The sequence below is a fragment of the Haliotis rufescens genome, unplaced genomic scaffold (genome assembly GCF_023055435.1).
Source record: "Haliotis rufescens isolate VD_foot unplaced genomic scaffold, xgHalRufe1.0.p SCAF_114, whole genome shotgun sequence".
NCBI lineage: Eukaryota > Metazoa > Mollusca > Gastropoda > Lepetellida > Haliotidae > Haliotis > Haliotis rufescens.
Window position 1 is genome coordinate 71,122 of NW_025963796.1, and position 15,250 is coordinate 86,371.

The 15,250-nt window shown below is 40.6% G+C and overlaps 1 protein-coding gene across 1 annotated transcript; it reads left to right on the forward strand.

Annotated features, from left to right (window-relative positions):
- Positions 1-5,721: 5,721 nt before the first annotated feature.
- On the forward strand, positions 5,722-14,249 carry LOC124152713 (myosin regulatory light chain 12B-like). The gene is made up of 4 exons (XM_046525747.2): positions 5,722-5,891; positions 7,483-7,584; positions 11,681-11,921; positions 13,106-14,249. The coding sequence occupies exons 2-4, from the start codon at positions 7,495-7,497 to the stop codon at positions 13,339-13,341; spliced, it is 567 nt and encodes a 188-aa protein (XP_046381703.2). The 5' UTR covers positions 5,722-5,891; positions 7,483-7,494; the 3' UTR covers positions 13,342-14,249.
- The last annotated feature ends 1,001 nt before the right edge of the window (positions 14,250-15,250 follow it).

The window sequence follows — 15,250 nt, forward strand, 5'->3', positions numbered from 1 at the left end:
AGCTATATCAATGATTAAAATGTAAGAGATGCCAAATGGTTATACATTCATGTCAATTCTTGTCATTGGCACCCTTTATGCATAGCCTGCATTGTGTTGATGTGTCTATTTCAGGAGGACATTCATGCCTCATGTTAAAAGGATATCAGTGAGTGGGTAAACTTTAGTCTGTCCCGTGAAATGTTAAAATCAATGTCATATTCAAAAGTAACGTTATATTCTTTAACATGGTTCCAGAGGTGAACTATAGTCTGCCCCGTGAAATGTAAATGTTTCATAGTTCATATGTATTCTGCAGCGAAAGTCGTTTTGTGACCTTAGTTGGTCTGATAAAAATAAATTATCGCAAATATATACAGAAATGTTTATGGCTTAACTACGTTAATACTACAAGAGATACTCGTCAATACTGACTTCTTGAACGAAATAAATTATTCTTTATTGTCATGCTTACATTATTACCGTTACAATAAAATATTTTCCTTAAAATGTTAATGTATTATTTTATTCTTTCTTCAAGAGACATGCAGGGAACGCCAATAATCGCCGATGCAAAATGCTTAGTCACATTACATGCGCTTATTAGGATTTGGTTGGTTGGTTTGTTGTTTTACGCCGCATTGAGCAATATTCCAGCTATATGACGGCGGTCTGTAAATAATCGAGTCTGGACCAGACAATCCAGTGATTGACATCATTAGCATCAATCCACGCATTTGGGATCGATGACATGCATCAACCAAGTCAACGCGTGTCACGCGTTACAATGTTACAGGGGGGCACGGCTGGCCCAGTCGTCTAAGGCGCCGCGATTCGCTGTGCAAAGTTGCGTCCCTTGGGCACGCCAGAAACCTATGATTGTGGGTTCGAATCCCGGTTCGCCCCGATTATGTTTCTAGGTATGTCAGCACCACACCCGTGCTCGTGGGTTTCACCGAAGTGGTAAACGTCTGAGACCTGCTTCACTTCGGGCTTTCCTTCCACATTAAGCTGACACGCCGTGATATAACTGGAATACTGTTAAAAGCGGCGTTAATCCCAACTCACTCACTAACTACAATGTTACAGATCAATTTTATACAAACTCAATACATAAGTAAAATATGTAACGCCCAGCCATAAGGCTTATGAGACACGATGAAAACATATAAAACATATTATTAATAAACAAGCTATAACAATTTCAGCACTATATAAGTATTGTTAAAAACAATTCATATAAAAGATAATCGTTTATACATTTCTAAAAGGGTCTTAGATAAACAATGCTGTAAGTCGTCCGATTTCAATATAAAACATAACTTATGCATATCATCAAGGGTATAAAAACTCATTTGATACATTTGAAGCTTCATAAAATATTTAATATCTTAAACCTTTATAAATTGGACAACATATAAGAAAGTGGTTTTCATCTTCAGTTGTGCGGATATTTCTCTCTCTCTCTCTCCCTCTCTCATCGGAACAAAGCTAAAACACGGCGTAGGTCCTCATATCTAAGCTTAAAAACAGAGTTTTCAACAGTCAAGTCGGATTTAAAAAGCCTGTATGTTCTTAACTTATTACCATTTTGGGTATATCATTCCTATAGTCATCCCTCGGCGTATAACTTGACAGGGACAATGGAGCCCTACACGTGCATGTTTGTTTGTTTGTTTGTTGTTTAACGCCGCACTCAGCAATATTCAAGCCATATGACGGCGGTCTGTAAATAATCGAGTCTGGACCAGACAATCCAGTGATTGACATCGTTATCATCGAACTAAGCAATTGAGATACGATGACATGCACCAACCAAGTCATCGAGCCTGACCACCCGATCTCGTTATGGTTTAAACATATTTTCCTTTCAAAAGAAATCTGAATCGGTTAACAAGCAAAACTTGCTTATGTAAATACCTCTCCTCTCACCCGATCTCGTTAGTCGCCTCTTACGACAAGCATGGGTTGCTGAAGACTTATTCTAACCCGAATCTTCACGATGTACATGGACATGAATAACAGTAACCAATAAATGCAGCCAGCCATAAAAGTAAAACAATCGTAACTTTTTCATCACGCTCACAACATGTGTAGCGTTGTACACTTCATTACCTGAATTAATGTTATTCATGTCTATGTATAACGTTCATAAAGTGCACAGTGTGTATTTATTATATATTTATTATACATAATTATCTATGCATAAAGATTTAGAGCAACAAAAACCTTTCCACGAGACTGTATGACAAGAAGGTCTTCAGTCAACTTTCCTTTTATGTCGAGTAACATATGTTGCAGTCAGTTCTTATAAATAAAAAGTCGGATACTGTCCAGACAGACATTTTTTCATTAACACAAAAAAACTACAGACAACGAAGTGACATCGGTCATAGGCATGATGCAACACAGCCTACTTCTACTTCATTGTCATCAAGCACTAATCACGTACTTCTAATGCATTGTCATCAAGCACTTATCGCGTACTTCTACTCTATTGTCATCAAGCACTTATCACGTACTTCTTCTTCATTGTCATCAAGCACTAATCACGTACTTCTACTTCACTGTCATTAAGCACTAATCACGTACGTCTACTCTATTGTCATTAAGCACCAATCACGTACTTCTACTTCATTGTCATTAAGCACTTATCATGTACTTCTACTTCATTGTCATCAAGCACTAATCACGTATTTCTACTTCACTGTCTTTAAGCACTAATCACGTACGTCTACTCTAATGTCATTAAGCACTAATCACGTACTTCTACTTCATTGTCATTAAGCACTAAACACGTACTTCTACTTCACTGTCATCAAACATTAATCAAGTACGTCTACTTCATTGTCATCAAGCACTAATCACGTACTTCTACTTCATTGTCACCAAGCACTAATCAAGTACTTCTACTGCATTGCCATTAAGCAATAATCACGTACTTTTACTTCGTTGTCATCAAACATTAATCACGTACGTCTACTTCATTGTCATCAAGCACTTATCACGCACTTCTACTTCATTGGCATTAAACACTAATCACGTACTTCTACTTCATTGTCATCAAACACTAATCACGTACTTCTACTTCATTGTCATTAAGCACTAATCACGTACTTCTACTGCATTGTCATTTAGCACTAATTACGTACTTCTATTTCATTGTCATTAAGCTTTGATGACGCACTTCTACTTCATTGTCATTAAGCACTGGTCACGTACTTCTACTTCATTGTCATAAAGCAGTAATCACGTACTTCTACTTCATTGTCATCAAGCACTGATCACGTACTTCTACGTCATTGTCATTAAGCACTTATCCCGTACTTCTACTTATTTGTCATCAAGCACTGATCACGTACTTCTACTTCATTGTCATCAAGCACTGATCACGTACTTCTACGTCATTGTCATTAAGCACTTATCCCTTACTTCTACTTATTTGTCATCAAGCACTGATCACGTACTTCTACTTCATTGTCATCAAGCACTGATCACGTACTTCTACTTCATTGTCATCAAGCACTAATCACGTACATCTACTTCATTGTCATTAAGCACTAATCACGTACTTCTACTGCATTGTCATTTAGCACTAATTACGTGCTTCTACTTCATTGTCACCAAGCACTAATCACGTACTTCTATTTCATTGTCATTAAGCTTTGATGACGCACTTCCACTTCATTGTCATTAAGCACTGGTCACGTACTTCTACTTCATTGTCATAAAGCAGTAATCACGTACTTCTACTTCATTGTCATCAAGCACTGATCACGTACTTCTACGTCATTGTCATTAAGCACTTATCCCGTACTTCTACTTATTTGTCATCAAGCACTGATCACGTACTTCTACTTCATTGTCATCAAGCACTGATCACGTACTTCTACTTCATTGTCATCAAGCACTAATCACGTACTTCTACTTCATTGTCATTAAGCACTGATCACGTACTTCTACTTCATTGTCATCAAGCACTGATCACGTACTTCTACTTCATTGTCATTAAGCACTAATCACGTACTTCTACTTCATTGTCATTAGGCACTAATCACGTACTTCTACTGCATTGTCATTAGGCACTAATCACGTACTTCTACTTCATTGTCATTAGGCACTAATCACGTACTTCTACTTCATTGTCATTAAGCACTAATCACGTACTTCTACTTCATTGTCATTAAGCACTTATCACGTACTTCTACTTCATTGTCATTAGGCACTAATCACGTACTTCTACTGCATTGTCATTAGGCACTAATCACGTACTTCTACTTCATTGTCATTAGGCACTAATCACGTACTTCTACTGCATTGTCATTAGGCACTAATCACGTACTTCTACTTCATTGTCATTAGGCACTAATCACGTACTTCTACTTCATTGTCATCAAGCACTAATCACGTACTTCTACTTCATTGTCATTAGGCACTAATCACGTACTTCTACTTCATTGTCATTAGGCACTAATCACGTACTTCTACTTCATTGTCATTAGGCACTAATCACGTACTTCTACTTCATTGTCATTAGGCACTAATCACGTACTTCTACTTCATTTTCACTAAGCACTAACCACGGGACGTACTTCTACTTCATTATCATTGGTACGTATTATTATAGCATTGTGGTTAAGACGTTCCCGTGTGACATACTTCTATTAAATTAGATTAATGTTTGACCGAATTAGTACCTTCTGAATATCATTGGAAACCGAACGCGTAGAGATTTAATTCGGGCTAACATTAGTATTATGATCAACAAAAGCAGGTTTATCTTCATTCCACCTGACCAATGTAAAATCGAACAGACTTTCGTGCCGTGGAAGATTCGTCTGTGAAAGTTTCTTTGGTAAACGTTTTCTCATCTTCGTAACGTAACAATTTTTCGCCTGAAGAACACAAACAATTATTTTTAAAATGCAACATCTCATAAGATGTAAATAAGCAACAACTTGCTTATAAAATAAACAGAAACCAGCTGAACTGTTCTGTTCTGCTGTATTGCAGTGCCCTCCGGCAACACTCAGATCCGGGGTAGAATAGGTCTTCAGCAACCCATGCTTGCCGTAAAAGGCGACTATGCTTGTCGTAAGATGCGACTAACGGGTTCGTGTGGTCAGGCTCGCTGACTTGGTTGATACACGTCATCGTATCCCAATGGCGTGGATCGATGCTGATGATGTCAATCACTGGAGTGTCTGGACAAGACTCGATTATTTACAGACCGCCGTCATATAGCTGGAATATTGCTGAGTGCGGCGTAAAACAACAAACCAAACCAAAACCGGCAACACTAAATAGAATAGCCTGACCTACTTATTTTCTTGGTGTGAGTGAGTATGGTTTAACGCCGCTTTAAGCAATATTCCAGCAATATCAAGGCGATAAATGGGCTTCACACATTGTACCTATGTGGGGAATCGAACCCGGGTCTTTGGTGTGACGGTCCGTCGGTCGGTCGGTCGGTGGGTCGGTCGGTCCGTCCGTCCGTCCGTCAGTCAGTGAGTGTCAGTCAGTCAGTCAGTAAGTAAGAAACCAAGGATAATAAGCTAATGTAGGTAACACAACCCTCTGAGGCGATGCAGCACTGCACAGCGAATTGAGGCCACTTAGACGACAGACGCCCCCCCCCCCCCCCCCCCCCCTTCCTCACACACACACATACACATACCCCCCTCTAACCCCACCCCTTGTCCCCGTCAACCATAACGGGGCGACGGTTATGTTATGAATGAACACCACACAGAGGATTACAGCAGAGTATTGAAACAGTTGTGCATATTTCAAATGGAAACCTGCATTCACCATGTAGCTTGTCTGTGCACGTATTGGAGTGGAGAGTTTGACAGGCGCACGGCCTGTAAATACGGACGCTCTACTGCGACACTGCTATCCCGTCACCTCAGGTAAGTGGACGGAACTATACCTACCTCATCTTAACGTACAGCGTGGTGCAGTGTCTACTACTGAAAGTAGAACATGATATTGTGTCTATCACTGAATGTACAACTAGATAAAGTATGTATCACTGAACGTATAACTTGGCACAGTGTCTCTCACTAAGAGTACAACTTGACCTAGTGTCTCTTACTGAGAGTACTACTTGACAGTGTCTCTTACTGAGAGTACAACTTGACCCAGTGTCTCTCAACGAGAGTACAACGTGGCACAGTGTCTCTTACTGAGAGTACAACTTGACACAGTGTCACTTACTGGGCGTACAACTTGACACAGTGTCTCTTACTGAGAGTACAACTTGACCCAGTGTCTCTCAACGAGAGTACAACGTGGCACAGTGTCTCTCACTGAGACTACAACTTGTCACAGTGTCTCTCACTGAGAGTACAACTTGACACAGTGTCTCTCACTGAGACTACAACTTGTCACAGTGTCTCTCACTGAGAGTACAACTTGTCACAGTGTCTCTTACTGAGAGTGTAACTTGACACAGTGTCTCTCACTGAGAGTACAACTTGACCCAGTGTCTCTCAACGAGAGTACAACTTGGCACAGTGTCTCTTACTGAGAGTACTACTTGTCACAGTGTCACTTACTGAGAATACAACTTGTCACAGTGTCACTTACTGGGCGTACAACTTGACACAGTGTCTCTTACTGAGAGTGTAACTTGACACAGTGTCTCTCACTGAGAGTACAACTTGACACAGTGTCTCTCACTGAGAGTACAACTTGACACAGTGTCTCTCACTGAGAGTACAACTTGACACAGTGTATCTCACTGAGAGTACTACTTGTCACAGTGTCTCTTACTGAGAGTACAACTTGACACAGTGTATCTCACTGAGAGTACTACTTGTCACAGTGTCTCTTACTGAGAGTACAACTTGACACAGTGTCTCTCACTGAGAGTACAACTTGACACAGTGTATCTCACTGAGAGTACTACTTGACACAGTGTCTCTTACTGAGAGTACAACTTGACACAGTGTCTCTTACTGAGAGTATAACTTGACTCAGTGTCTCTTACTGAGAGTACAACTTGACACAGTGTATCTTACTGAGAGTACAACTTGACCTAATGTCTCTTGCTGAGAGTACAACTTGACACAGTGTATCTTACTGAGACTACAACTTGACACAGTGTATCTTACTGAGAGTACAACTTGACCCAATGTCTCTTACTGAGAGTGGGGTGGTCGGGTAGCCTAGTGGGTAAAGCGTTCGCTCGTCACGCCGAGGACCCGGGTTCGATTCCCGACAAAGGTACAATGTGTGAAGCCCATTTCTGGTGTCCCCCGCCGTGATATTGCTGGAATATTGCTAAAAGCGGCGTAAAACCAAACTCACTCACTCACTCTTACTGAGAGTACAACTTGACCTAATGTCTCTTACTGAAAGTACAACTTGACACAGTGTATCTTACTGAGAGTACAACTTGACACAGTGTATCATACCGAGAGTACAACACGATTCCTATACTATTTCTTTACAACACACGCACGAATGAATCGGGTGCAGGTTTTTCCTCCATTTCAGTTCCATACAACTATGGCACAGATACGCATCAGTATGAAACGACGCCGAAAGATGTCCAACGTGATGACCATGTTTGACCCGACTCAGATCCGGGAATTTAAGGTGAAGTAACTTAGATCTATATCCATGTAGACCAAGTTCAGATCAGGAATATAAGTAAAGTAACTTAGATCTATGACCATGAACACCCAGTTCAGATAAGGAATAGAAGTAAAGTAACTTAGATCTCTATCCATGTAGACCTACCGTCTCCGTGGTCTAGTGGTAGAGCGTCCGCCCGGAGAGCGGAAGGTCCGAGGTTCGATCCCCGGCCGCGTCATACCAAAAGACGTTAAAAGATGGTACTTGTTGTTACCCTGTCTGGCGCTCGGCATTAAGGGGCTAAAACAAGGACTGGTCGGCTCGGAGTCAGTATACTGTGTCTGAGTGGGGTATTCATGTTAAACTAGTGAGCTAGCACTATAAATCGGCATCAGTCCGGACTGGTACAAGCAGCCAAACAAACACACACACGTACATGCACGTCGCTATATAAGTGCAATGATCTTGGACGCGACGTTAAACCCCATTTCACCTCACCTCACCATGTAGACCTAGTTCAGGGCCCTGTTCCTACAAAGCCATCTTAGCGCCAAGGTGATCGTAACTCCCATACTTTAACACCGGCATACGATAGACGTAGCACTAAGATCGCTTTGAGGAACGATGCCCTGGAATATAAGGTAAGGTACGTTAAATCTTTATCCATGTAGACCAAGTTCAGATCAGTAATATAAATAAAGGAACTTAAATCTATACAAATGTAGACAAAGTTCATATCAGTAATATATATAAAGTAACTTAAATCTATATCCATGTAGACCCATTTCATATCAGGAATATCATGTGCAATAAATTAGATCTATATCCATGTATACCCCTTTTTATATCAGGAATATAAGGTGAAATAACTTAGATCTATATCCATGTAGACCCATTTCATATCAGGAATATCAGGTGCAATAAATTAGATCTATATCCATGTAGACCCATTTCATATCAGGAATATAAGGTGAAATAACTTAGATCTATATCCATGTAGACCCATTTCATATCAGGAATATCATGTGCAATAAATTAGATCTATATCCATGTAGACCCATTTCATATCAGGAATATAAGTTGAAAAAAATAGATCTAAATCAATGTTTACCCATTTCATATCAGGAATATAAGGTGAAATAAATTAGATCTTTATCCATGTAGACCCATTTCATATCAGGAATATCAGGTGCAATAAATTAGATCTATATCCATGTAGACCCATTTCATATCAGGAATATAAGGTGACAAAAATAAATCTATATCCATGTATACCCATTTCATATCAGGAACATCAGGTGAAATAACTTAGATCTATATCCATGTAGACCCATTTCATATCAGGAATATCATGTGCAATAAATTAGATCTATATCCATGTAGACCCATTTCATATCAGGAATATAAGGTCAAATAACTTAGATCTATATCCATGTAGACCAATTTCATATCAGGGATATCAGGTGCAATAAATTAGATCTATATCTTTGTAAACCCAGTTCAGATCAGGAATATTAGCAAAGTAGCTTAGAGCCATGCCCATCTTTGACCCAGATCAGGTACAGGAATATAAACAAAGTAACTTAGAGCCATGCCCATCTTTGACCCAGATCAGGTCCAGGAATATAAACAAAGTAACTTAGAGCCATGCCCATCTTTGACCCAGATCAGGTACAGGAATATAAACAAAGTAACTTAGAGCCATGCCCATCTTTGACCCAGATCAGGTACAGGAATATAAACAAAGTAACTTAGTGCCATGCCCATCTTTGACCAGGATCAGGTACAGGAATATAAACAAAATAACTTAGATTCATGCCCATCTTTGACCCAGATCAGGTACAGGAATATAAACAAAGTAATTTAGAGCCATGCCCATGTTTGACCCAGATCAGGTACAGGAATGTAAACAAAGTAACTTAGAGCCATGTCCATCTTTGACCAGGATCAGGTACAGGAATATAAACAAAGTAATTTAGAGCCATGCCCATCTTTGACCCAGATCAGGTACAGGAATGTAAACAAATTAACATAGAGCCATGCCCATGTTTGACCCAGTTCAGGTACAGGAATATAAACAAAGTAACTTAGAGCCATGCCCATCTTTGACCCAGATCAGGTACAGGAATATAAACAAAGTAACTTAGAGCCATGCCCATCTTTGACCCAGATCAGGTACAGGAATATAAACAATGTAACTTAGAGCCATGCCCATCTTTGACCCAGATCAGGTACAGGAATGTAAACAAAGTAACTTAGAGCCATGACCACCTTTGACCAAGTCCGCATCAGGAATATAAAATAAGTAACTTAGAGCCATGCCCATCTTTGACCGGTATCAGGTACAGGAATATAAACAAAGTATCTTGGAGCCATGACCATCTTTGACCAGGATCAGGTACAGGAATGTAAACAAATTAACATAGAGCCATGCCCATCTTTGACCCAGATCAGGTACAGGAATATAAACAAAGTAACTTAGAGCCATGCCCATGTTTGACCCAGTTCAGGTACAGGAATATAAACAAAGTAACTTAGAGCCATGCCCACCTTTGACCCAGATCAGGTACAGGAATGTAAACAAAGTAACATAGAGCCATGACCATCTTTGACCAAGTCCGCATCAGGAATATAAAATAAGTAACTAAGAGCCATGCCCATCTTTGACCAGTATCAGGTACAGGAATATAAACAAAGTAACTTGGAGCCATGCCCATCTTTGACCAGTATCAGGTACAGGAATATAAACAAAGTAACTTAGAGCCAGCCATGCCCATCTTTGACCAGGATCAGGTACAGGAATGTAAACAAAGTAACTTAGAGCCATGCCCATCTTTGACCCAGTCCGCATCAAGAATATAAACAAAGTAACTTAGAGCCATACCCATCTTTGACCAGGATCGAGTACATGAATATAAACAAAGTAACATAGAGCCATGCCCATCTTTGACCCAGATCAGGTACAGGAATGTAAACAAAGTAACTTAGAGCCATGCCCATCTTTGACCCAGTCCGCATCAAGAATATAAACAAAGTAACTTAGAGCCATGCCCATCTTTGACCAGTATCAGGTACAGGAATATAAACAAAGTAACTTAGAGCCAGCCATGCCCATCTTTGACCAGGATCAGGTACGGGAATGTAAACAAAGTAACTTAGAGCCATGCCCATCTTTGACCCAGTCCGCATCAGGAATATAAACAAAGTAACTTAGAGCCATACCCATCTTTGACCAGGATCGAGTACATGAATATAAACAAAGTAACATAGAGCCATGCCCATCTTTGACCCAGATCAGGTACAGGAATATAAACAAAGTAACTTAGAGCCATGCCCATCTTTGACCCAGTCCGCATCAAGAATATAAACAAAGTAACTTAGAGCCATACCCATCTTTGACCAGGATCGAGTACATGAATATAAACAAAGTAACAAAGAGCCATGACCATCTTTGACCAAGTCCGCATCAGGAATATAAAATAAGTAACTTAGAGCCAAGCCCATCTTTGACCAGGATCAGGTACAGGAATATAAACAAAGTAATTTAGAGCCATGCCCATCTTTGACCCAGATCAGGTACAGGAATATAAACAATGTAACTTAGAGCCATGCCCATCTTTGACCCAGTCCGCATCAGGAATTTAAACAAAGCAACTTAAAGCCATGCCCATCTTTGACCAGGATCAGGTACAGGAATATAAACAAAGTAACTTAGAGCCATGCCCATCTTTGGCCAGGATCAGGTACTGGAATATAAACAAAGTAACTTAGAGCCATGCCCATCTTTGACCCAGATCAGGTACAGGAATATAAACAAAGTAACTTAGAGCCATGCCCATCTTTGACCCAGATCAGGTACAGGAATATAAACAAAGTAACTTAGAGCCATGCCCATCTTTGACCCAGATCAGGTACAGGAATATAAACAAAGTAACTTAGAGCCATGCCCATCTTTGACCCAGATCAGGTACAGGAATATAAACAAAGTAACTTAGAGCCATGCCCATCTGTGACCCAGTCCGCATCAGGAATTTAAGTCACTTTGACCAATGTCCTGTGGAATTAGTAGAGTACAAGTATTAAAATCTGGGTCTCGAACTGTCTGCTGTTGTGACAGGAAGCGTTCAACATGATAGACCAGAACGGAGACGGGTTTATAGACAAGGATGACCTGAACAGGATGCTGACTTCCCTCGGGAAGACGACAACTGACGCCGATTTGGACGCCATGATGAAGGAGGCACCAGGACCCATAAACTTCACCATGTTCCTCTCAATGTTTGGACAGAAGCTGGAAGGTACAGATCCTGAAGACGTCATCGTGAACGCCTTCCACTGCCTTGATGGCAGACGTAGAGGTGAATATGCCATTGCAATATAGTTGCTTGCAAACTCCTTCATTCATCTAGTAGTAGTTGTCGTAGTAGCTGTTGCAGTAGTACAGGGTGTAGTTGTAGTTGTAGTAGTAGCAGTAGAAGATTACCCTTAGTGGTCGTATACGTTGTCGTTGTTTTAGTATAAGTAATTAGTAGCAGAGGTAGTAGTAGCAGAGAAGTAGTAGTAATAGTAGTAGTGGTAGTAGCAGAAGTAGTTGTAGTAGTAGTAGTAGTAGTGTAGTAGTAGTAGCAGAGGTAGTAGTAGCAGAGTAGTAGTAGTAATAGTAGTGGTGGTAGTAGTAGTAGTAGTAGTAGTAGTAGTAGTAATAGTAGTAGTGGTAGTAGTAGCAGTAGCAGTAGTAGCAGTAGAGTAGTAGTAGTTATAGTAGCAGTAGTGGCAGAGTAGTAGTAGTAGTAGTAGTAGCGGTAGTAGTAGCAGTAGTAGTAGCGGTAGTAGTAGTAGTAGTAGTAGTAGTAGCGGTAGTAGTAGTAGTAGTAGTAGTAGTAGTAGTAGTAGTAGTGGTAGTAGTAATCATCGGTTGCTGAAGACCTATTCTACCCCAGACCTTCACGGGTCGGTAGTGGTAGTAGAGTAGTAGTAGTAGTAGTAGTAGTAGTAGTAGTAGTAGTGGTAGTAGTTTGTTTGTTTGTTTGTTGTTTAACGCCGCACTCAGCAATATTCCAGCTTTATGACGGCGGTCTGTAAATAATCGAGTCTGGACCAGACAATCGAGTGATTGACATCATGAGCATCGATCCACGCAATTGGGATACGATGACATCCATCAACCAAGTCAGCGAGCCTGACCACCCGCGGGCGGGGCGGTTGGATAGCCTAGTGGTTGAAGTGGTTTAAGCGTTCGCTCGTCACGCCGAAAACCCGGATACGCTTCCCGACATGGGTATAATGTGTGAAGCCCATTTCTGGTGTCCCCCGCCGTGATATTGCTGGAATATTGCTAAAAGCGGCGTAAAACCGTATTCACTCACTCACTCACTCTTACGACAAGCGTGGTCGACTGGTACGAGTAGTAGTAGTAGTAGTAGTAGTAGTAGTAGTAGTAGTTGTTGTTGTTGTTGTTGTTGTTGTTGTTGTTGTTGATGTTGCTGTTGCTGTTTTTGCTGCTGCTGTTGAGATGGTTGTTCATTTGAGTTATCTCCCCTAGGCTATCTCCCGGAAGATGAACTGCGCAGTGATTTGACAACAATGGGGGAAAGATGGACGGATGAGATGGTGGATGACCTGTTCTTGGATGCACCCATTACCAACGGCAAGTTCAACTACAGCGAGTTCACCAGGGTGCTGAAACATGGCACCAGGGATGAGGATAAGGTAGAGGAGAGGGGGCCGGAGAGGACGGAGGAAGAACCCAACACGACACCTCGAGGCTGCTCTGCCTGACAGAAGTGCTCTGTGTAATGTGAATCTCTGTATCGTGCCAAGTATAGCGATGTTACAAGACATTACATAGCTATGGCGTCATAAAGGTATTTCGCTCGTTCTAACTATGACGTCATAAAGGTATTTCGCCTATCGTACTGATTCGGAAAGCATGTTGACCCTTGGCCAGAATGTATTCTGTGCAGGATAAACGTAATTGGTGTTTGGCATATATGTTCAAACACAGATACAATGTGATTTCACATAGAATCCAGACATGTGTAGATTAATGTTTAGGCCTCATAGAATTCCCTCGAATTAAGTGTACACGGATAGTTGCTTATATTGTTGTTTATGTAATTGAAAATTGAAAGAAGTGTTTATGTCCATTTAACCATCACTCATTCCGGTATAGTTTTGCAAAACATAATCAGTGGCTGGGTAAAACTAGATTGGATCAGTGAAGAAGGGGTAAGAAATTAACTAAACGATCCAATGACCCCACCATGAAATGGAACTTTGTGGCGAAAAAAGCAAATGTATTGATTTTCACACATAAGATGTCTAAGATCACATCATCAGTGTATAATGCTAACATTCTTTTCTAAATTTTTAAAAAATTTAAATTTATTTATCTTTATTAAAATATAACCATTCGGAAATATTCCTTGAGTGCTGACTGAACGCAAGTACATTGATTTTTTTTATAATATTGCTAACTTAAGATATTTTCAAATGAATAACAAACATCAACTGAGAGGAGGTTTCATTTGCTTCTTAGTATAGAAATAATTCTTCAGAATAGTAGAAAATGATATGCACATTGTCCTTTGACAACAAATGAAAATTCATGAAGATTAAAACACTCTTCATTAGTATTTATATGCTTGTTGCTTGTCGTTTGCAGAATAAACTTTCATTTGATTTGTCGTTTGGTGCCACGTGATCAATGCAGGTTACTTGATGCAGTCCGCAAACAAGTTGTTATGTCCCTCGTGCTTCAGAAATCATTTCCTTCGCCTGCCTTCAGTTGATGTAACCGATTATCAGTTGACACCAGTTGTTGATCATCCTAAATCCTATGAAAACATTGTATTGAATAGTCCAAACGGCATCACATATTGTTAATAGTGAGTGAGTGAGTGAGGTTTTACGCCGCTTTTAGCAACATTCCAACAATATCACGGCGGGGGACACCGGAAATGGGCTTCACACATTGTACCCATGTCGGGAATCGAACCCGGGTCTTCGGCGTGACGAGCGAGCTTTATCCACTAGGCTACCCGACCGCCCCCATATTGTTAACAACAACAACAACAACAACAACAACAACAACAACAACAACAACAACAACGACGACGATGATGATGATGATGATGACGACGACGACGATGCTGATTCTATTTCTAAGGCGGGGTTTTCCATCCAGTATGTGGTTGCTAAAAGCGCACAGGAGCAGTTGCGACAGTCAGAAGTTCTTTCACAAAGAAACGTCTTGAGACTGACCTTGAAAGCAGAAAGGGATGGAGAATGTTTCAGTTCCATCGGCAGATGGTTCCAGAGGAAAAGACACAGTGAGAAAATATTCTTTATCCAAAGGACTTTGGAACATAAAGGAGCATCTCGTCAACAGATCGTAGACTCCTGGTGGGGATGTACTTCTGAACCGGGTCTGTTAAAGAGCCTGGGGCCAATCCTTGATATGAGCTGCAGACAAATGAACTTTAGTGGATCCTGGTCACCATGTCAACACCCACAATAGTCAATACATTTACAGGAACTTTAGCGGATTCTGATCACCATGGTAACACCCACAATAGTCAATACATTTACAGGAACTTTAGCGGATTCTGGTCACAATGTCAACACCCACAATAGTCAATACATTTACAGGAACTTTAGCGGATTCTGGTTTCAATGTCAACACCCA